The sequence below is a fragment of the Tachyglossus aculeatus genome, chromosome 17, assembly GCF_015852505.1.
Source record: "Tachyglossus aculeatus isolate mTacAcu1 chromosome 17, mTacAcu1.pri, whole genome shotgun sequence".
NCBI classification, from domain to species: Eukaryota; Metazoa; Chordata; class Mammalia; order Monotremata; family Tachyglossidae; genus Tachyglossus; species Tachyglossus aculeatus.
This window is the reverse complement of record NC_052082.1, coordinates 50,370,565-50,394,810: the sequence shown is the minus strand read 5'-3', so window position 1 is coordinate 50,394,810 and position 24,246 is coordinate 50,370,565. Positions and strand designations below refer to the sequence as shown.

Here is a 24,246-nt window from a genome sequence, read left to right as displayed (position 1 = left end):
CATTTTAATAGATAACAAAAATAATAAAATGGTAGATTTTCCTGACCTTCTTTGTATCATTTCTTTCCAAACAGAGGTGAGAGCCTGGATCTGGCACAGGAACTTGGGGTTTCTTTGGCCCATTCCGAAACACAGAAACCACAACTGAATGCATCAGGTTCACTCCTTTTGGGAACCCTAAACTAAAAACTTTCACATTTGAAAGGGCTCAAGATGTAGGGTCTACTGAGAACCACATGAATTTCAGTCCCGGTAATATCATTAAGAGTCTTATGGCCTATTTTACCCCACCTAATGAGCTCTGTATCTGTGCCTGAATCCAATTTGCGGAATCCATAGCCTCTCTCGCATTTGGTGGCCAATTCTATCTTAATCCCTTGTGAGGGAGGAACCAGGTGGGTAGGGAGTGTCTCTTTGCTTGTATCTACCCCAACGCTTAGTACAGTGCCTGGCAAATTGTAAGCACTTAAATACCATAAAAAAATTAAGTGGCACAAACATTATTATTCTTCTGAACAATATGTATCATGATCACTTGTAAGCACTTCAGCAGAAGTGCAGGAAAGAGGTTCTCCCTCCGGTAGCGGCTGCCTACTGCTGGGACTGAACACTGGGGAGATGGTACCTGGGAAACTCATTCTTCACAGTGTGAAAGGAAAAATTAGGTTGACCGTGTGCCAGGTGGATTTTGGCCACAGTCCTATCTACAAGGGAACATAAAACATGCAACCACTCCCTCAGACAGATTATTTTTTAAATGGTATTTGTTAAGTGCTTACTGTATGCCAGGCACCGTACTAAGCACTGGGGTAAATATAAGATTATTAGGTAGGACAGAGTCCATGTCCCATATCGGGCTTGAAGTCTTAATCCCCATTTTACAGACAAGGTCACTGAAGCACAGAGAAGCTAAATGACTTGCCCCAGATCACGAAGCAGACAGGTGGCAGAACTGGCATTAGAACCCAGGTTCTCTGATTCCTTTCATTCATTCATTCAATCATATTTATTGAGCGCTTACTGTGTGCACAGCACTGTACTAAGCGTTTGGGAAGTACAAGTTGGCAACATATAGAGACGGCCCCTACCCAACAGTGGGCTCACAGTCTAGAAGAGGCCTGTGATCTTTCCACTAGGCCCGCTCTTCCTCCTTTGTTTCACTTGTACTCATTAAAATGGCAACAGAGGTCAATCTCATATTCTGGGCCATCTGACTGTATAATCAGAAAAGGGACCCAAGAAGACACTGCAGAAGCATTTACCACAACTTCCTCAAAATATGACAGATATTAATTGTCCCACTTCAGGTAATGGTTAAGTGCAAGGCACTGAGTCAAGATGCCACAATTTAAATGTTAAAAATGTTAAATTGTGCCTCAAACTTACTATGTAGTTTTAATCCTTCTGCCAGCTTCTTCGAAATATAAAACGGAAGCATTCTGTGGTGTACCGTCACTTTATAGGTAGAAATGACAATTTATAAGGGAAATGCTGTTTGAAAAACACTGTGGTTTGGAAGTACCAAAAATAACAGTGCGCATCCCCTAACACACAATATAAAATTGTAAAAGTATAAATTATCAATTTTGCTAAACAACTAAAATGACTAAAAAATAACCACACCTCATCCTCTTTCGTATTACATGTACCAATGACAGAAAAGAATACACCTATTTCTCCCCAGTTTTTTTTTAAAGAACTGAAAACTAAGTAAAATAGGTTTATACTACGCAAATAATCTCATCTGGGCCATTAAAAATCACTAGTTTGGCCCTGCCTTTATCCAGCCAAAAGAACTGTTCATTCATTCTTGTTTAAAATTCCTCAAAAATAACATAGGAGTGGGTTTAATTATTCAGCAAAGTAGTGAAAACTTCAAACCAAAGACTGGACATTACTGAAATGTTAACCAATCCAGGTTATTGGAACCAGGATTTAGTTCACCTCTAAGTGATTTAGATAAGTTCAGCAATTTTCTCCTTGTATTATGTACAGAAGGTTCAAAGCAAAAGAGCTCAAAATTCAAGGATGGATGTTTCACATGCTCAAAAACGTGGCTAACTGTCCTTTTATCTGCAAATAATGCTCCGATTTAGAATACAGACACAGGCTCTAATTCCTCAGTTTCAAAACAAAGATAAAAAAGAATGGGACTATATCATCAACAGCATTCACTGAGCATCTATGGGCAGTAACTACATGAGATGCTTGGGAGCAGTCAAGAGAAGGAAAAGATGTGGTCCCTGCCTTTGAAAAGTTTACTCTCTAACGCAGGAGACAAAGCATAAATAGTCAAACATACTATATGTAAAAGGATATACTTTGTAAATCAATAGATCCTTACACTGAAAAACATAAGGAAATGTACAAGGAATTGTCTCTCCCCTTCTAAACCAGTGGAAACCCGAGGAATGGTTAACTAGGAGATCTGGCCCTGATTATATCCCACGCTAATGTTTTATGGAAAAACCAACTGTTAAATCTGCATGCTGGCAATACAGGACTCTTAGGATTTGGAAGAGTGTAACGAGTTTGCTACATGAACGATAAAAAATAATGAAAGAGCAAGTGACATCCCACAATACACTTTAATCTTAATTTTTTTTATAGCAATTATGTATTTTTTTAGAGTTTAAAGGCATAAGAGAGGATCCGGTAGTACCTATACCTGTCGCGCCTTCCATCTCGGACACTGCTATGACTGTAACTGGTGCAGAGTTTACTGAAGGAAACCAGTTTCAAATCCAGTTCATTTTCCAGCTGCCGGGCTTGCTTCCGGAGATCTAACAAAAATTTTAATAGAAAAATCACTATAACTGAACAGCTTCCGAAGTGAACTGCAAATACATTTGAGATGTTTTATAACCCAGGACAAAGGACTGCAAACAAAAATCTACAGACTATATACCTACGAATAGTACTTATGGGGAACTAAAACAGAAAGCCAGTATTGGGAGGACCCCAGATTTTTGTGAACTTTATCTGGATATCTTTACCCCCCCTGCCCCCCAAAAAGATGAAGATTCATTCCTTCATTCATTCAATCAATCATATTTACTGAGTGCTTACTGTGTGCAGAGCACTGTACTAAGCGCTTGGAAGCTCACAGGCGATCAGGGCTGACCTGTCTATATTTACCTAACTCCCCACATGCTTTTGCTCCCTGGGTTTTCACACCTGGGCTGAAGCCTGCTCAGTGAAAATATTTAACCTTCTTTCCCCCTCTCCCACAGTTGTTGAGAATAAAAGAGACATGAGAGTTTGGGACCATACTTTATTGTCCCAGATTTCAATGGTCATCTTAAATGTTAACGTAACTCCCATAGTTTTAACAGGATTTATGAAGTGCTTATTGTGTGCAGAGCATTATATTAAAAGCTGGGAGAGAAGAGGCAGGTGGATACTACACAAGTAGTCATGATTTACCCGGCCAAGTAAATTAATCTTATTTACTTAAAGCCATTTTGGGGAGCATTAGGAAATAATAATCTATAATGGACTAAGAGGTCCAATTAGTCCTTTTAAAAATCTACATTTCTTTAATTGCTCTCTTCCAGCAATCTTATGGTCAAGTGCGCAAGATTCTTTCGCATAAATGCTCAGATTTGGGATGATCTTTCCTGAAGTTAATTCAATTACACACTCAAAAGTATTCCAAAACTCTTACCAGTAAAGAGTTTAACTTTACTCCCTAATTGTACTTTGCGAAGTTTAAAAATGAAGTTTTCTAAATCATGATAAAAAAATAAGCAAAAAATTCAGACCTGAAATGGTTTCAATTCACCCTTATTCACAAGTATTTAGGGTCTCAAAATAGTAACCAAAATTGCAAAGGGATATTACACCAAGGCAATTAACCTACCTAACAATATTTTTTCTTTCATTAATTATCTAAAGTCTGAACACTATTTAAACCAAACAAACCCAGACTTTTTGCCTTTCATCCAACTATACATATATCCTTACTGAATTGTATTTCCTCATTTCTCAAAAGTTCCCACTTCTCAAGAAAGGCTTTATTAATGCGGAGGCGAGAAAACATTTTGAAAAGGAATCCCAAGGTTTTAAGACACACCGGAGTTAAAACATCAAGAAAAGCGGTGTGACCAAGCGGAAAGAACATGAGCCTGGGGGAGAGGGGAGCTGGGTTCTAATCCTGGCTCTGCCAACTGCTTGCTGTGTGACCTCAGGCAAGTCACTTAACTTCTCTGTGCCTCAGTGTCCTCAACTGCAAAATAGGGATTCAATACCTATTCTCCCTCCTACTTAGTCTGGGGCTCCATGTGGCACCTGATTAGCTTGTATCCACCCGGCACTTGTATGGTGCCTGGCCCATAGTAAGCGCTTAACAAATACAACAATAATTAATCAAAGGAACTCAATGAGCATATTTACATATTGGCTGCGGAGGAAGCTCTTGGAAAAGAATCACAGAAATCAAAGTCACGGTCCCTGCCCTCAAATATTTCACAATCTAAAGGGGAAAAATTAATACTCACTATCACCTGAAATTAACTGCATTGGCATAATTATAATTAATAATAATAATTATGTTATTTGTTAAGCACTTACTATGTGCCAGGCACTAAGCGCTGGGGTGGACACAAACAAATCGGGTTGATCACCGTCCCTTGTCCCATGCGGGGCTCAAAGTCTCAATCCCCATTTTACAAATGGGGTAACTGAGGCACAGAGAAGTTCCGTGACTTCCCCAAGGTCACACAGCAGACAAGTGGCAGAGCCGGGATTAGTCAGCCTCCTATTAGTTTCGCAATTTCTTGTAACAAAATCAGCCTTTTTCAATTTGGCTATTTCGGGATTTTCCCTTTACTGAGGGTGAAATGCCTTCGTATGGTACTCACCCTAATTATTCCCATAGGTATTACCATGTCAAATTTAGGGATTTTTAAATGAAATTTAGAGACATTATTTCGATGAAATCCTCACATGCAATTGAACCAACTATGATTTGCTTTTTCATCATCATATCTGTCACTCTAGTGATTGAGGAGGAAATTTGGGGAATTCTTTGATTCCCTCTCTCTTCTGCACCACCCTTGCACTTGGGTTTGTACCCTTTAGCACTTGATATTCGCCACACGGCACTTGGGTACATAGCCATAATTTATTTTAGTGTCTGACTCCCCATCGAGACTTTAAGCTCCTTGTGGGCAGGGAATGTTTCCATCAACATTGTACTACTGATGTACTGTTGTACTGTACTCTCCCAAGCGCTGGGTACAGTGTTCTGCACTAAGCGCTAATTAAATATAATTGATTGATTATTCCCCCCTTACAAACCTAGAAACCTAATTTGGTGCTTCTTACACTAATTAAATACAATTGATTGATTATACCCCCCTTACAAACCTAGAAATTTAATTTGGCACTTCTTAACATCACACCTAAATGAACCAAGAATCGCAAAGAAGTTACCCTGCCTTCAGTACAAATAGGATACTGAGGAGAAAAAAAACGTCCTCAAGAAAACAGGGTTTATAACTAGCGTACTTTCGTCTCTCCACCCGTGACCACAACTTTGAGTCACAGAGGGAGGCAGTAAAAAGACTCCAAAGTTCGGAGAATAGACTGGACTAACCCAACACACTATAAGGTGAATTTCTTCCGGATCAGCACAATGCCGATTATGAGTCAAGTGGAAGGAAGGAATCCAAGAAACACTGTTGCACCAGTTATTCCCCATATTCCTTGCATTACCATTACCCCCTCTCCATCCCCCCCATCTTACCTCCTTCCCTTCCCCACAGCACCTGTATATATGTTTGTACATATTTATTACTCTATTTATTTATTTATTTTACTTGTACATATCTCTTCTATTTATTTTATTTTGTTAGTATGTTTGGTTTTGTTCTCTGTCTCCCCCTTTTAGACTGTGAGCCCACTGTTGGGTAGGGACTGTCTCTATATGCTGCCAATTTGTACTTCCCAAGCGCTTAGTACAGTGCTCTGCACATAGTAAGCGCTCAATAAATACGACTGATGATGACTACCACAATTTTATTTTCTACAATAATAATGATGGCATTTGTTAAGCGCTTACTACGTGCAAAGCACTGTTCTTCTTCATAATGCTTTTCCGCTATACATTTTCAAGAAAAACTGTTGGGATACTAGGGAACATTCTTCCTAAAATGGGGGCCCATCTGGACAGAACATTAAACGTTCATTCATTATTACTCTATTTATTTATTTTACTTGTACTTACCTATTGTATTTATTTTATTTTGTTAATATGTTTGGTTTTGTTCTGTCTCCCTCTTCTAGACTCTGAGCCCACTGTTGGGTAGGGACTGTCTCTATATGTTGCCAACTTGGACTTCCCAAGCGCTTAGTACAGTGCTCTGCACACAGTAAGCGCTCAATAAATACGATTGATTGATTGAATCCTACTGAGAGCTCATCTCCTCCAGGAGGCCTTGCCAGACTGAGCCCCCTTTTCCCTCTCCTCCTCCCCAACCCCCTGCCCTACCTCCTTCCCCTCCCCACAGCACCTGTATATACATTTGTACAGCTTTATTACTCTACTTATTTTACTTGTACGTATTTACTATTTATTTTGTTAATGATGTGCATGTAGCTTTAATTCTATTTGTTCTGACAGCTTTGAAACCTGTCTACATGTTTGGTTTTGTTGCCTGTCTCCCCCTTCTAGACTGTGAGCCCGTTGTTGGGTAGGGACCGTCTCTCCTTGTTGCCGACCTGTACTTCCCAAGCACTTAGTACAGTGCGCTGCATACAGTAAGCGCTCAATAAATATGATTGAATGAATGAATGAATTTAATCGTATTTACTGAGCACTTACTGTGTGCAAAGCACTGTACTAAGAGCTTGGGAGAATACAATAAACAGACACATTACCTGCCCACAATGAGCTTACAGAACACAGCATGATGTAGGAAAAAACTACCAGTGCACATGTGTGGCATGGGTCAGAAAGTGGGTAAAATGTGAGTTTTCAACACCCCCGTTATTGGAAATCGACTGTACTGCTAAATCCTTTCATTCAGTACCTTCAACAAGCCTACACAGTAATAGTGTCACACCACAACAATTAGGAGTTTTACCTGCATGTTAACTGGCTTTTTGGCTGAGAAAATGAGTTTTAATTTACCAGGGTGAAATCACCTAGTACATTTGGCGGAATACAGGTTGGTAGGGGTTTAAAATTTAAGAAAGTATTCTGATAAAACTTGATCCACCAATTAATCAATTTCAAATTCTACTGAGTTTTACCTGCATGTTAACTGGCTTTTTGGCTGAGAAAATGAGTTTTAATTTACCAGGGTGAGATCACCTAGTATATTTGGCGGAATACAGGTTGGTAGGGGGTTAAAATTTAAGAAAGTATTCTGATAAAACTTGACACACCAATTAATCAATTTCAAATTCTACTGAGTTTTACCTGCATGTTAACTGGCTTTTTGGCTGAGAAAATGAGTTTTAATTTACCAGGGTGAAATCACCTAGTACATTTGGCGGAATACAGGTTGGTAGGGGTTTAAAATTTAAGAAAGTATTCTGATAAAACTTGATCCACCAATTAATCAATTTCAAATTCTACTGAGTTTTACCTGCATGTTAACTGGCTTTTTGGCTGAGAAAATGAGTTTTAATTTACCAGGGTGAAATCACCTAGTACATTTGGCGGAATACAGGTTGGTAGGGGTTTAAAATTTAAGAAAGTATTCTGATAAAACTTGATACACCAATTAATCAATTTCAAATTCTACTGAGTTTTACCTGCATGTTAACTGGCTTTTTGGCTGAGAAAATGAGTTTTAATTTACCAGGGTGAAATCACCTACTATATTTGGTGGAATACAGGTTGGTAGGGGTTTAAAATTTAAGAAAGTATTCTGATAAAACTTGACACACCAATTAATCAATTTCAAATTCTACTGAGTTTTACCTGCATGTTAACTGGCTTTTTGGCTGAGACAATGAGTTTTAATTTACCAGGGTGAAATCACCTAGTATATTTGGCGGAATACAGGTTGGTAGGGGCTTAAAATTTAAGAAAGTATTCTGATCAAACTTGATACACCAATTAATCAATTTCAAATTCTACTGCTCTATAGATTCACTTTATCTACCACACCCACACAATGAATTTTCAGAGTACAGAGGGCTAAATTTAGTTTTACAGCAGATGTAAATGTGGGGTCCTTCTTCCTAAATATTCTGTTCACACCTAGGCCCAGGTTAAAGGCTGCAGGTACAAACGAAAATGCATTCCAAGGACTTCAGATCTCGGGGAAAATTATAATAGGTCATACAAATATCACATTTATCATAATCAGCTACTGTCAATGTGATGAACCTTGGGAAACCATCATAAACACCTGCTTAGTGGTGCGATACCAGCGGTTTTTTGTGGGAAGCAGCGTGGCTAGAGCACGAGCCTGGGAGTTGGAGGATCTGGGTTCTAATCCCACACTTATGTGTGTGTGACCTTGGGCTCGTCCCTTCACTTCTCTGGGCCTCAGTTACCTCAACTGTAAAATGGGGATGAAGACTGTGAGCCCCATGTAGAACAAGGACTGTGTCCACTCTACCTTGTACAGACCCCAGTGCTTATTAAGTGCTCACTATCTGCCAAGCACTGTAACAAACATCATTATTATTTAACTTTTAGAAGATACTCTCACCTAATGCAGAAAAAAATTTAACATTCTCCCCAGTCTTTTAAAAGCCCTTTATTGTAAATGTAGGTGGGCAAATCAACAAGTTCTGACCTATGAGGAGACTGAAAAGTATTTGTAATCTTCTGGGATCTAGCTGTATGTAGCAATCTTAAATTTCTCGGGAAACTTACTGAGTCTTTGGAAAGTACTTGTGTTCAACGAACCTTCTCCAGGATACAGTGAATGCTGACTAGATGAAAGTTCATTAGGGGAAGGGCGCCCAGAAATCAGGTTCCTGGTTAATAGACTCCAAACTTCCCTCTAGACTGTGAGTTCGTTGTGGGCAGGAATGTGTCCGCCTGTTGTTATACTCTACTCTCCCAAGCGCTTAGTACAGTGCTTTGCACACAGTAAGGGCTCAATAAATACGGTTGAGTGAATGAATGAATGCACAGTACAGTGCCTGCTCATGAGAAGTGCTCAATAACATAAATTTGTTGATGAAGAGGCAATTAGACTAACAAGTTTCAAACCTTCCTGTTTGATGGGCCTTTTGGACTAGTAGGCGGTTTAGTTTTAAATGCGGCTTCCCTCTAGGACGGAAAAACAAGACATTTTCGTTGCATGGCAAATATTAGAAAAAAAAAATAGACCTTACTGAGTCATCCCCCAGTCTAGAACTGGTTTAGATTAGTAGAGCCACTGGGAGTTGTCCCATCAATCAACCCTCAGTGGCTACACTAATCTAGCCCTGAACAGAAGGAAAGGGAGAGGGAAGGAAAGGAGAAAGGGAGAGGGAAGGAAAGGAAAAAGGGAAGGGAAGGAAAGGAAAAAGGAAGGGGAAGGGGAAGGAAAGGAAAAAGGGAAGGGAAGGGAAGGAAAGGAAAAAGGGAAGGAAAGGAAAGGAAAAAGGGAAGGAAAGGAAAGGAAAAAGGAAAGGGAAGGAAAGGAAAGGAAAAAGGGAAGGAAAGGAAAGGAAAAAGGAAAGGGAAGGAAAGGAAAGGAAAAAGGGAAGGAAAGATAAATTTTAGTCCTAAACAGCGTGGCTCAGTGGAAAGAGTCAGGGTTTGGGAGTCAGAGGTCATGGGTTCTAATCCCACCTCCGCCACTTGTCAGCTGGGTGACTTTGGGCAAGTCATTTCACTTCTCTGGGCCTCAGTTCCCTCATCTGCAAAATGAGGATGAAGACTGCGGGCCCCACGTGGGACAACCTGATCCCCCTGTATCCTCCCCCAGTGCTTAGAACAGTGCTTTGCACATAGTAAGTGCTTAACAACTGCCATCACTATCAGTATTATGTAGGCAGATGTCAAAACGGTCAGAATAAATAGAATTATAGCTATATGCACATCATTAACAAAATAAATAGAATAGTAAATATGTACAAGTAAAATAGAGTAATAAATCTGTACAAATATATATACACAAGTGCTGTGGGGAGGGGAATGAGGTACGGTGGGGGGATGGGGAAGAGGAGAGGAAAAAGGGGCTCAGTCTGGGAAGGCCTCCTAGAGGAGGTGAGCTCTCATTTATTCATTCATTCATTCAATCGTATTTATTGAGCACTTACTGTGTGCAGAGCACTGTACTAGGTGCTTGGGAAGTACAAGTCGGCAACATATAGAGACGGTCCCTACGCAACAGCGGGCTCACAGTCTAGAAGCAGGGGGGACAGACAACAAAATTAAACATGTGGACGGGTGTCAAGTCGTCAGAACAAATAGAATTAAAGCTAAATGCACATCATTAACAAAATAGGCTAGTAAATATGTACAAGTAAAATAGAGTAATAAATTTGTACTAATATATATACAGGTGCTGTGGGGAGGGGAAAGAGGTAGGGCAGGGGGATGGGGAGGGGGAGAGGAAGGAGGGGTCTCAGTCTGGGAAGGCCTCCTGGAGGAGGTGAGCTCTCAGTAGGGCTTTGAAGGGAGGAAGAGAGCTGGCTTGGTGGGTGCGCGGAGGGAGGATGGCATTTGTTCATTCATTCATTCATTCAATCAATCATATTTGAGCGCTTACACTGTGCAGAGCACTGTACTAAGCGCTTGGGAAGTCCAAATTGGCAACATATAGAGATGGTCCCTACCCAACAGCAGGCTCACAGTCTAGAAGGGGGAGACGGACAACAAAACAAAACACATTAACAAAATAAAGTAAATAGAATAAATATATACAAATAAAATAGAGTAATAAATATGTACAAACATATATACATATATACAGGTGCTGTGGGGAGGGGAAGGATAAATAGAGTAATAAATATGTACAGACATATATACATATATACAGGTGCTGTGGGGAGGGGAAGGAGGTAAGGCGGGGGGATGGGGAGGGGGAGAGGAAGGAGGGGGCTCAGTGTGGGAACGCCTCCTGGAGGAGGTGAGCTCTCAGTAGGGCTTTGAATCAATCAATCAATCGTATTTATTGAGCGCTTACTGTGTGCAGAGCACTGTACTAAGCGCTTGGGAAGTCCAAGTTGGCAACATACAGAGACCGTCCCTACCCAACAGTGGGCTCACAGTCTCAAAGGGGGAGACAGAGAACAAAACCAAACATACTAACAGAATAAAATAAATAGAATAGATATGTACAAGTAAAATAAATAGAGTAATAAATCTGTACAAACACATATACAGGTGCTGTGGGGAAGGGAAGGAGATAAGATGGGGGGATGGAGAGGGGGACGAGGGGGAGAGGAAGGAAGGGGCTCAGTGTGGGAAGGCCTCCTGGAGGAGGTGAGCTCTCAGTAGGGCCTTGAAGGGAGGAAGAGCGCTAGCTTAGCGGATCAATCAATCGTATTCATTGAGCGCTTACTGTGTGCACAGCACTGTACTAAGCGCTTGGGAAGTACAAGTTGGCAACACCTAGAGACGGTCCCTACCCAACAGCGGGCTCACAGTCTAAAAGGGGGAGACAGAGAACAAAAGCAAACACACTAACCAAATAAAATAAATAGAATAGTAAATATGTACAAGTAAAATAGAGTAATAAATCTGTACATACATATATACAGGTGCTGTGGGGAAAGGGAAGGAGGTAAGATGGGGGGATGGAGGGGGGGCGAGGGGGAGAGGAAGGAAGGGGCTCCGTGTGGGAAGGCCTCCTGGAGGAGGTGAGTTCTCAGCGGGGCCTTGAAGGGAGGAAGAGAGCTAGCTTGGCGGATCAATCAATCAATCGTATTTATTGAGCGCTTACTGTGTGCAGAGCACTGTACTAAGCGCTTGGGAAGTCCAAGTTGGCAACACACAAAGACAGTCCCTACCCAACAGTGGGCTCACAGTCTAGAAGAGGGAGACAGAGAACTAAAGCAAACACACTAACAAAATAAAATAGATAGAATAGATATGTACAAGTAAGATAAATAGAGTAATAAATCTGTACAAACATATATACAGGTGCTGTGGGGAAGGGAAGGAGGTAAGATGGGGGGATGGAGAGGGGGACGAGGGGGAGAGGAAGGAAGGGGCTGAGTGTGGGAAGGCCTCCTGGAGGAGGTGAGCTCTCAGTAGGGCCTTGAAGGGAGGAAGGGAGCTAGCTTGGCGGATGGGCAGGGGGATTGGAGGCCTAACGGGGAGGAGATTAGCGGTGTCGGTCCCCCGGGGTCCCCTCCGTTCGGGCCTCGCCCTCCCCCTCACCTTCCCAGTAGTTGCTGGTTCCCGCCGCCATCTTTGTTGTCCAACGTCAGCCGGGGCCGGAGCACCATAGAGACGGGAGGAGGCAGAGGGTCACTTCCGCCGCCCGCCCCCCCCCACCCGGGCCGCAAGGGCCGATGGGATAGGCGGCCGGGAGGCCCGGCGGACCCCGAGGCGAGGCGGCCCGCGCAGGTAATAATCGTAGTCAGTCAGTCAGTCGTATTTATTGAGCGCTCCCTGTGTGCAGAGCGCTGTACTAAGCGCTCGGGAAGTCCAAGTTGGCAACATATAGAGACGGTCCCTACCCTACAGCGGGCTCATTCATTCACTATCCACTAATCAATCAATCAATCGTATTTATTGAGCGCTCCCTGTGTGCAGAGCACTGTACTAAGCGCTTGGGAAGTACAAGTTGGCAACATATAGAGACGGTCCCTACCCTACAGCGGGCTCATTCATTCACTATCCACTAATCAATCAATCAATCAATCAATTGTATTTATTGAGCGCTTACTATGTGCAGAGCACTGTACTAAGCGCTTGGGAAGTACAAATTGGCAACATATAGAGACAGTCCCTACCCAACAGTGGGCTCACAGGTGGGCTCCAAATCCCGGCTCTGCCAACTTCTCAGCTGGGTGACTTCGGGCAAGTCACTTCACTTCTCTGGGCCTCAGTTCCCTCATCTGTAAAACGGGGATTAAGACTGTGAGCCCCATGTGGGAAAACCTGATCACCTTGTAAACTCCCCAGCGCTTAGACCAGTGCTTTGCACGTAGTAAGCGCTTAATAAATACCATCATTATTATTATTACGATAAAGCGGATAAAACACGATCCCCGTCCTTAAGGGGTTTACAATCTAGCAGAAGAGTTTACAGTCCTGCGCAGGAGATTCAGGGCAGGATTTATAAATGCCACTTTTTAGGTGACGGAACAGGCGAAGATGGTGAGTTAACAAGGACTAAGTGAGAACAGAAACCATAATGGTTCCTGCTGTAAAGTGATCAGGAAACTGGGAAGTCACTTCATCTAAAATAGATTAAGATGGGAACCACTTGGCAAATTAGGGAAGCAGCATGGACTTGTGGAAAGAGAACAGGCCTAGGAGCCAGAGGACCCCTCATTGCCACTTGCCTGCTGTGTAACTTTTCTGGGCCTCAATTTCCTCTTCTGCAAAATGAAGATTCAATACCTATTCTCCCACCTACTTAGACTATGAGCCCAGTGTAGGCCTGGGACTTGTCCTTGGCACATAGTAAGGACTTAACAGATACCATAATTATTATTAAATTCCTTGAGAATGTACAGTCTCTTGACCTCTGATTGTTTGCATGGGCAACAAAAGAATCACCCTTGCTAGTACAGCGGATCCCTCTTATTGGAAACACTCAGGAAAAAAACAATTTGTTTCCATTAACTACCAACTCAAGAAGTCCCTTTAAAAAGAAAAAAAAAAACGTTTTTTAAAAGGTAGAGACTGTAGACTGTAAGCTCGTTGTGGGCAGGGAACATGTGTGCTAATTCTGTTGTATTCTCCCAAATGCTTTGTATAGTGCTCTGCACCTAGTAAGCACTCAATACAATTGATTGAGCATTTTATGAATGTGTGGATTTACTGCGTTGAGCAAACAAAACCAGGTGCTTGTTATGTATAATAATAATAATGATGATGGCATTTGTTAAGCGCTTACTATGTGCAAAGCACTGTTCTAAGCGCTAAATATATATGGTATATACCACTATTGGTATATACCACTATATGGTATATACCACTACATATATATATGTATAGACCACTATTGCCTTTATTTGTGATCAGTGATTTTAATTGCTTTCATATATATAATTCATATATATAAGTTCTTTCATATATATAATTCTTTATTGCCGTGACATTTCATAACTCAGCTTTAACTATTGCAAGGAACTGGTTTGTTTCCATTTATATTCAAAATGTGAATATGCATCTTTGAGAGTGAAGGATATACACACGCCCACACCCGCATACACACAAATATTCCATCACATCGTCACGACACATCCCATATCCTCTTCCCATCGCTTCCAGAGCCTGAATTATCAGGGATATTAGTATATCGACTCAATACAGGATGAAGACCCCTGGCCTTGCTTTTTCACCTCCTTCAGGAGGCCTTCCCAGACTGAGCCCCTTCCTTCCTCTCCCCCTCGTCCCCCTCTCCATCCCCCCCATCTTACCTCCTTCCCTTCCCCACATCACCTGTATATATGTATATATGTTTGTACATATTTTTTACTATATTCATTTATTTTATTTGTACATATCTATCCTATTTATTTTATTTTGTTAGTATGTTTAGTTTTGTTCTCTGTCTCCCCCTTTTAGACTGTGAGCCCACTGTTGGGTAGGGACTGTCTCTATATGTTGCCAATTTGTACTTCCCAAGCGCTTAGTCCAGTGCTCTGCACATAGTAAGCGCTCAATAAATACGATTGATGATGATGATGATGATGATCAGTGGCATTTGATCACCTGGAGAACAAAGCAGGCCCTGGGACTGGGCAGGAAATAATGCAGGAGGAATTATTGCTACCTGTCTTAAAGTATGTATCCTGTATTGGGCCTTTCTGATCATTCATTCAGTCGTATTTATTGAGCGCTTACTGTGTGCAGAGCACTGTACTAAGCGCTTGGGAAGTACAAGTTGGCAACATATAGAGATGGTCCCTATGATCATGTGTGGATTCTGTACGAACTGTATATAAAGAAACTCCGTATTGCTTGAAGTTGAGCTGGCCTTGATTAGCAGAGGAAACTAAATGTCAACCACCACTCCCTTCTAGCGCTAAAAGCGCTAGTACTAATAAACTCGTCTCCGACATACTCTTTCTGAACATAATTTAGAGTCCGTGAAGTTTTTCTTCCAGTGTCGAGGTAGATAGGTTCCACTTTCTGCAGCCCAAAGGTCTAAAGGGAGACCCATGAGAGGCCTATTTTAGGCCAGGATGGTGGAATAGACCCCATCATCATCAATCGTATTTATTGAGCGCTTACTATGTGCAGAGCACTGCACTAAGCGCTTGGGAAGTACAAATTGGCAACAGGGACCATGAGTAGTGGCTGGTTCCCATCTACTATTGGAGATTAGGAGTGAAAACCGAAGAGGAAAGAGGCTACGGAGAGAATGAAACTCCCCAGTGCTAATTTGGAGGAATCCGTACAAATCATTGGAGAGTAACGACGTCCCAGGAAGTTTCTGGTTCATTACTGGTTCCCCCTTTTAGACTGTGAGCCCACTGTTGGGTAGGGACTGTCTCTATATGTTGCCAATTTGTACTTCCCAAGCGCTTAGTACAGTGCTCTGCACATAGTAAGCGCTCAATACATACGATTGATGATGGTGATTACTGGTGTAATGACTGTCCTTTCGACACAACCATCTTAATAGTACAGATGGATCATCTAATATCCTACTTTCCCTTGAGTCACGGACCTCTCATCCAGGAATTCATCCGCAATGGCTTTCCTCTCCTCTTGCACGGCGCAGGGGCCACCACCTACGAGCCAAGACGTATGACATCAGGAAGCGGTCCAGCTGTGTTGCTCAGAGTACTCAACAATCCTGCAAAGTGGAGCATTGGTTGCTTTGCTATTTTTGAAATTGTGGCAGTAGTTAGAAGGCATTTACTAGCACTAGCAATAATAAATGAGCAGAGCACTTTGCTACTCAGCCCAACCCTACAATACGTACACATTCTCAAGTGCTTCGCACATAGTAAGCGCTTAACAAATGTCATTATTATATGTTTCCCCTAACCTATTTTAATGTCTGCCTCCCCCCTACAGACTATAGGTTCACTGTGGGCAGGGATCGTGTCTACCAACTCTGTACTTTCCCAAGTCCTTAGTACAGTGCTCTGCACAAAGTGCTTAATAAATACCGCTGATTATTATGATGGTATTTGTTAAGCGCTTACTATGTGCCAGGCACTGTTCTAAGCACTAGGGTAGATACCATGTTATCAGTTGGGGCACAGTCCCTGTTCCACATGGGACTCACAGCCTAAATGGGAGTAGGATTTAATCCCCATTTTCAGCCTAGGTGGGAGGGAGTAGGATTTAATCCCCATTTAACAGATCAATCAATCAATCGTATTTATTGAGCGCTTACTGTGTGCAGAGCACTGTACTAAGCGCTTGGGAAGTACAAGCTGGCAACACATAGAGACAGTCCCTACCCAACAGTGGGCTCACACTCTAAAAGATGAGGTAACTGAGGCACAGAGAAGTTAAGCGACTTGCCCACAGCCACACAGCAGACAAGCGGCAGAGCTGGGATTTTGATAAGCTGATATTACCCAGGCAAATGAGGACAAAGTGGTGGAAGTCTACTGCACACTTTTTTATACAGTTTTTGGGACGGTGTGGATGTGAATCAGGCTGGAAGGCTCTAAAATGCTATTACCAAGCTTGCCAATATTTTGCTACAATGCTGCAGATCAAATGTTTTGTTTAGTTCATCAAAATGGAAACTTTCTTAATGGGAATTTCTTCTGAAAGATGGTGTAAAATATGCATGATGATACAGAGACGTCCCCCTCTCCATCCCCCCCATCTTACCTCCTTCCCTTCCCCACAGCACCTGTATATATGTATATATGTTTGTACATATTTTTTTTACTCTATTTATTTATTTTATTTGTACCTATCTATTCTATTTATTTTCTTTTGTTAGTATGTTTGGTTTTGTTCTCTGTCTCCCCCTTTTAGACTGTGAGCCCACTGTTGGGTAGGGACTGTCTCTGTGTGTTGCCAATTTGTACTTCCCAAGCGCTTAGTACAGTGCTCTGCACATAGTAAGCGCTCAATAAATACGATTGATGATGATGATGATGATGATGACAGCACATATTCAAATGACAGGTTGCATGTCACATTTAATCAGGCTATTAATCTCCATTTATGAAGATTCAAAACCGCTGTTTTGAATAATTTCCAACCCCCCAGTACCATTTTGTTTCATTAGGATTTGATTGATAATTAGGCATGCTTTAGGGAAATGTCTCATTAAACGTAAGCAATGGCTAATAGAGAGCACGGCATCCGAGCCCTACTGCTTTGCTATTTCTGAGCATCTCCTATCTTACACATCTTCAAAGTTTATTAAGTAGAATTACAAAATAAGCAAGTTTTGCCACTTATACGTTCAGTACATGATCTTAACCTCCAAGCAGGACGTTCACATTCGGGGTTGGGTGGTTCTATCGCTCACTTAACAGGCTAGTACATACCTCCATTCTCCCAGGAGTCCATACCTGTTTTATTTCAGCCATTGCAACCAAACGGACCTTTCTTTCAGAATATGTAGGACAGCCAGTATCGCTCCCCTCCCAACCCCACAGTACTTCAATCCTATTTACTGAGCGCTTACTATGGGCATTGCCCTGTACAAAGTACTTGGTAGAGTATAATGCAACAGAATCAGCAGACATTCCCTGCCCATAACAAGCTTACAGTCTAGAGGGACATATGCACATATCATTATATTCATTTTTTTCATTATTAATGTCTATCACCCCTCTAGACCGTAGGCTCGGAATGGGCAGGGAATGTGTCCGCTAGTTCTATTTTCCCAAGCACTTAGAACAGTGCTCTGCACACAGTAAGCGTTCAGTACATACCATTGATTGGATGATTATCCACAGAGTAGGTAAGCTCAAGGCGTGTACTTATTTTACAATGGCAAGTTTTAAAGTCTCAAGGTGTGCTATTTTACAACGGCAAATTTTAAAGTCCCTGATTTACGTGTAAATGTAAAGTGATTCCAGGGACTTCTGGAGCCTTGAACGGGATTCAGAGGTCAATCTACTTTCCTAAGGCTCCTAACTACCCTCTTACTGTAAACACGGTGAAGACTTGGAGATTCGGCAGAGTTGGCCTGGCTCTTCAGCGAAAAAAGAATCTAATATGGATGATGTCACTAAGAGAGCCAACCCCCTTGTATGTTACACGCATACTTCCCCTCAAGAGAGCAAAGACTAGAGTACACACAGACTATTTCTTCCTGGTAACGACTGGAGTGTACAAGACAAAACACAGAAAGACAGACATCATAAAATAACTTTTATACAGGTTATTAGATTTTTTACATGTAAAAAAACAAAAGGCCCTCGGTACATAGTTAGAATTCACATAAATTACAGGGTTTTTTTTAAAACTATCGTTCAACTCCATTTAAGTCCCTTTGAAATTTTCTCATTTTGAAGGCACGGTGCATGTTATAAACCAAAGACTGAAGCACTTGACACGAGCTTACGTTGGCTGGGCACTTCATGAAAATAATTACTGAGACTGGTTGGAACCAGAGAACTCAAGGGCTCGGATTTGTGAAATGCTGAATTTTAAGCTGAGAATAAAATACCTCTAAATCAGTGCCCCAAGAAGGCTGGCCAAATTAGAATGTATAGTACATTCATCTTACGCTGCTTATAAAAGTTTCAATCACGCACATTTACATAGTAATTCATACCCAGTGAACCCCGAATGTCCATTTACTCTAGTAAATCTCAAAATACATCCCGCAAAGTAGAAAATGTCTGTGCCACTGATCTGAAACGTAGGCAGGCTGCTAGACTAACAGTTATTGCTGAGGGTATTGGGTGGGAAGACGGAAGATCTTGCGCCCGGCAAACCCACACCTCTGCTCCGGAGGGTAGTCGGGAGCTGACCCCAGTCACCCCGTCCTTTTAATTAAAGCAGAGGCCCAGAGACGGGACATAAAAAATGCAAGACCAGGAAAAAATATTGTTCAGCTTGGTCTGCAATGTTGCTTTTTTGTTAAAAATGAAAGCGCAACTTAAGGGGAAAATTTCAGGCAGGTTTGTTCCTGCAAAAGCTGGTTGGCTTGCTGTTCGTGGTATTGCCCTGTTGAGGCCCTGCGTTATAGTTCCATTATTATTATGGTACTGGTTAAGCACTTACTATGTGCCAAGCACTGTACCAAGTGCTGGGTAGATAAAAGAAAATCAGGTTAGGCACAGCTCTTGTCCCCCATGAGGCTCTCATTTTAAGGAGGAGGGAGTGGGGTTTACTTCCCATTTTACAGATGAGAAAGCAGGCACAGAGGAGTTAAGTGAGGTGCCCAAGGTCACGGCAGACAAGCGGTGGAACTGGGATGAGAAGGTCTGGGCTCTTTCCACTAGGCCAAGCTGCATTACGGAATTAAAGCCTTCTTAGCCAAAAGGCTTTCATTCAGCAGACACAAACCTGGCACAAAGACTACATTTCTTGCAAATATAAGAGCGGTAACAAAAACGCTTAATGCCGAGGGGTGTTTGGAATGCCAGGAACAGGTCGTGAAGACAAAACTCTGAATTGCCCTATTTCTAATCATACGCAGATCAGTAACACTGTTGGCAAAGTTTCCGTTTTTATTCATATTTGCCAAATCACAATTTACAAGTTCAACATATCACATTTATCTTTTTTTTTTTTCAGGTGGAATAATATCTTATTCAGGCAGAAACTCTGACTGATAACAACCAGGCCAAAAATGCAACATTTCCTCCTCCAAAGGTTGAGCAGGTTCCAGGCAGAATTCCTTTCAGTGAGTTTCCATGAGTCCCTCACATCACCAGGAAAGAGTCCTCTCATCCCTTTAGAAACTGAACCGAAGCAGAGTTTTTCCTTCTCTTAAAATGATCGCATTTGCATCACTGGAAAAGGTTCACTGATTAAAGCATAGGCATACAGTTTTAATCTTCTCTACTTCATCATCTTTGCCCTTATGAATGAAGGCTCCAAACTCACCATAGTTAAGAGCAGGGCTGGGGATTGGATCACCCCAGAGGACACTGCAGAATGCACCCGGTGATCATCCAGCTAGACAACACTTTACACGGGGGACGGGAGAAAACTGGGGCCGACCCAGTTTCACGACAAACTGGTCTCATCCCTGCCCCGATGGTCTCTGAAATGGCAGCACTGATTCGAAGAAACCCCATTCCCTAAAGTCTGTCGTCCCCACTAAACCCCGCACAGCCCATCTTTTGAGGTTCAGTCCAGTAACCTAGCACTCTGCCCTCCTGCTGGACAGGGTTACTTCAGTCCTGGGTAAGACTTCTGCCTTACAGGGAAAGGCAAACTTAATTTAAGCTACTTTCTTAATACAGTAATGCTCTTTAAAATCTCCAGTGAAAACTGAAGGGCGAATTAACGCTGGCTGTAACGCACTTCACCTGACGGCTCGAAACACAAGTAGCTTTCGGTGTTATGTGGTTACTCTTCTTCCTCCCACAAAACATCAAGCAAGGGCTCAGAACACAAAACCTGGTAGATTTGTAGTCATCACACTGATCAGAATGGGGGGGAATACAAACTGGGATTGACTAGGTACAGAGCACAATGTTTTTAAAACATTACTTATGGATGGGGGAAGGCTTTCCATCATTCCTTCCTAACCCAATCCTGTCAGCTGGATATGACTGATTTTCTGGAAGGAATTACCAAAATAATTCAATCTGTCCATGAATGCGTCTGTCGACTGGAAGGCAGTCCCCTGTTGGCCAATGAGGAGTGATAAGGCAGTGATGTTGAGTTCAATAGGATTAAAAAGGCAGCATCTTGCAGAGGTGGAAAAGCCTGCTGCAATGTACCAAGTGGGGCCTGCCACTGGTCAGATTACAGTCTGAAGCCAAGTGCTGGAGCCAGTCTGAGGGTTGCCTGCCCAAGGACCAGCGGCTTCAGATGGAATAAAGCAGTAAAGCCACTTGACTTTCCCCCAGAAACACCAGTCATGGTGGGGGTGGGAAGTGGGAGAAAAAAAGGTGGTGGGGGGAATAAAGGTTTCATTACTTTTCCATGACGGCCCGCTACAAATTCCTGACTGGAGAAGCCTTTCTGATCAGCACTGAGGGGCCTAGAACCACTGAAATGTAAAAGTGGCTTCTCACTAACCCAGTCCAACAGCTCCACGCTGGCTGTTTCCAAACCACTTCAGACGCATCCTTCCGTGCCCCCATTATGTAGAATGGACAGGCCCCTCCTAAAGGGTGCTTCGGGATGACAAAGAGGAACGGACAAGCGGGCAATCCGCAGAGGCGGTGGTAAGGTTGGCGAGGTTTCAGAGCCATCACTGACTTGTAAGAGAGAAGTAGCAGCAGAGCTATTGCACCACTTTGAATGGTTGCTAAGAAATATCATACTTACCAAACACATCATTGTTTACTGAACAGGGAAAGTCGATAGACGTGATAAAAAACGCAAACCTCTTAGGCATTTTGAATAACAGTGAGGAAGTGAAGACCGCAATAGTGCACTACACTGATGACTTACAAGCAGTCTTTAGCTTGCTAGGAGGCGGCCGTGTTTAAACACAAGTTTTGTCTAGCTAAAAGTCGGTCAGAAAAGTTGGCAACAGAATCAGTGGGTACAAGAATTCATTCATTTCGCCCCTCAGTATGTCTAGGATAGGTCAAATTGCTCATCCCTAAGAGAATGAGGATTACTGAGTTACCATATAAGGCTGTTATGCTGCTAATATTGGAGCCACAATCTCTAGATCCCCTTGGTCCGCATAATGGTTAAATAATGTGCAATTAGACCTCTATCTTTTAGTTCTGATTTCAATCAGAAGACTGTAGTATGGTGAATAGGTGCATCATCTGAAGCAATGAGGCCGCACAGCATATGAAAATTCCAATTCAGGAAACAGCCTAGCATTATTTTTTTGGAACCAGAAATTCGTAAATTGCAGTAGCAGGCCTCTGTCGAGTTTAAGGTAAAATATATGCATAGAGTTAGCGGTTGCTAGGTCTCTTCTCATCTCTCTGCAACACCACTTTCCCCAGGGGACCTGCAAACACTCCCGGAAAATTGGGAGATTAAGCGCTGTGCTAAGCCTAGTAAGAGGTAGTATGGCCCCACCTCAGAGTACAGCGTGACAGTTCCTAAACAGCCTTAGAACAGGCAGAGTGTGAGATATAGAGGCTTTCCTTCCTGATGCCACTCACCTACAACTCAAGTCAACGTGTTTCACCTGGATTGAAGAAACCCCTGTTCTGTGCGCCTGAGTCATCACAATCCCCTCAGCAGGCTGAGAGAAATCTAGAGTTTTAAAGCTTAATGCCACAGATTCTAGCCACCTTCCCCGCATTAAGGTTTCTGGATTCTCTTAGCCACTTAAATAAAATATATGTAAAAAAATAGACAAGCGAACGCCACTAGTAACACGACGTGCCCATACAACATCTACCAGTTGGCTTTGGGCAGTCACAATATGAGCTCCAAACAGCTGACCTTAAAGTGGGGGGGGAGGAAAAAAAAAAGCTATATCACCTCTGCTGCCTCCTGCCCTATTCTCACATAGGGACAGAATACGAAAGATGAGAGGTCTTAGAAAAGAAGTTCAGAACTGCCACCCATATTCCTTGAGGTTACCCATTTAGGTAAACTTTCCAGCGCTTTTGGAAGCAGGACAGATGCCCCCAATACTGCTGGGTCTCCATCAGGGAGCCTCACTTCTGCTTAGTGTGAATGCGGGGGAAGAGACGCAGACGCCTGCATTTCAGTGTTTGCTGGAGTACAGCGTTTCCTCTTCAGTGTCTGTTTCATCCTGGAACTCGTGGCTTAAAAGGGATTTTTTGGAGCCAGTTGACATCATGCGAATCTCATCCTCGTAATCGTCATGGTGCTGCCGGAGCCGATGGAAGCCATCCTTGTGCCTGTTGGACTTGATGGAGCAGACGCACCAGATGATGCAGGCGGTCAGGATCAGCGCAGACATCGTCGCACCTGCCAAACACAATCCACCACTGAACCACTTCTTTCTTAGCTGCCTTCTTCACTTATTTAAGAGCTACCCGCCCACGAGGTCAATCTTGGAATGAGGGTCTTTACGGGAACTTGAACCGAGTGCGGTGCAAGACGGAAGCCTGGTCACAGTGGTATTTACTGAGTGCTTACTACGTACAGAGCACTGTACTAAGCGCTTGGGAGAGTACAACAGAGTTGGCAGACACGTTCCCTGCCCTCAGTGCATTTAATGGACTTAAACCTGGGAGTCCCTATGTAGGCAGGGACTGTGTCTAACCTAATTAGTTTGGAGCTACCCCAGCTCTTAGTACAGTGCTCAGCACATAGTAAGCGCTTAAAAAATACCTCTTAAAAAAAAATAAATCTCGAAACCAGTTGTAAGAAAACAAGCCAAAGGATTGGTGGCATGAAAAGCAAAAGGGAACAAGACTTCTTTTGGCCCTTTAATTTTTCCTCCTCTCATATCCAGCCACCATTTAACACACATTTAACATTCCCACAACCATTTAACACACTCATGCACATTGCCCCCAAAATCGATTCACTCTGTCTCCCTCCCATCTACGTGCACAAATTCTGGTCTTTAAACACACCATATTCTTATAAAGAGGGATAGGAGAATGGGAATACATTTATCGTGACTGTAATCAATCAATCGTATTTATTGAGCGCTTACTGTGTGCAGAGCACTGTAATGTAATGGCACGACTGTAATGTAATGGCATGTAATGACTGTAATGGCAGCTCACCCCCAAATTAGCACTAGAATAAACAGTTTTTACATTTTTGACTCCCAGGAGACAAAGCTCTCTACCTGCTACAGTCACCACAAGCTCCCTTGGCAGGCCAAATAATCGGTTGTCCGTGTCGAAGGTAATGGTCACAGAGCTGGCTGCATCGGGGCGAACTAGGACCTAGGAGAAAGACATCAAGATTAAGATTTTTAGACTGTGAGCCCACTGTTGGGTAGGGACTGTCTCTATATGTTGCCAACTTGTACTTCCCAAGCGCTTAGTGCAGTGCTCTGCACACAGTAAGTGCTCAATAAATACGATTGATTGATTGATTGATAACAGGCTTAAAGATACAGAAAGTCTCCGCTTAGGCTAGGGCTCGTGAAAGAAAACCCAATCCCAGGAGATAAAACCCCCTCAAGCTTGTCACAATAC

At 42.6% G+C, this 24,246-nt stretch overlaps 2 protein-coding genes across 5 annotated transcripts in view; both read right to left on the bottom strand.

The window, feature by feature from the left end:
- The window catches only part of GOSR1 (golgi SNAP receptor complex member 1), a 49,231-nt gene extending 36,890 nt beyond the window's left edge, over positions 1-12,341 (bottom strand). The window contains exons 1-2 of one of the 4 annotated variants that reach the window (XM_038758944.1): positions 12,287-12,341; positions 2,663-2,783 (exon numbers count right to left, since the gene is read on the bottom strand). In XM_038758944.1, coding sequence (XP_038614872.1) covers positions 2,663-2,783; positions 12,287-12,317 — 152 coding nt within the window. In that variant the 5' untranslated portion in view covers positions 12,318-12,341. Of the gene's footprint in view, positions 1-2,662; positions 2,784-9,170; positions 9,226-12,286 lie in introns of those variants that run through there. The other 3 variants (XM_038758945.1, XM_038758946.1, XM_038758947.1) reach the window with 3 other exon arrangements.
- Positions 12,342-18,375: 6,034 nt separating this feature from the next.
- Positions 18,376-24,246, bottom strand: part of CPD (carboxypeptidase D) — a 59,246-nt gene continuing 53,375 nt past the window's right edge. The window contains exons 20-21 of the mRNA XM_038759661.1: positions 23,892-23,991; positions 18,376-23,056 (exon numbers count right to left, since the gene is read on the bottom strand). Of these exons, the coding sequence (XP_038615589.1) occupies positions 22,830-23,056; positions 23,892-23,991 (327 nt within the window). The 3' untranslated portion in view covers positions 18,376-22,829. The remainder of the gene's footprint in view (positions 23,057-23,891; positions 23,992-24,246) is intronic.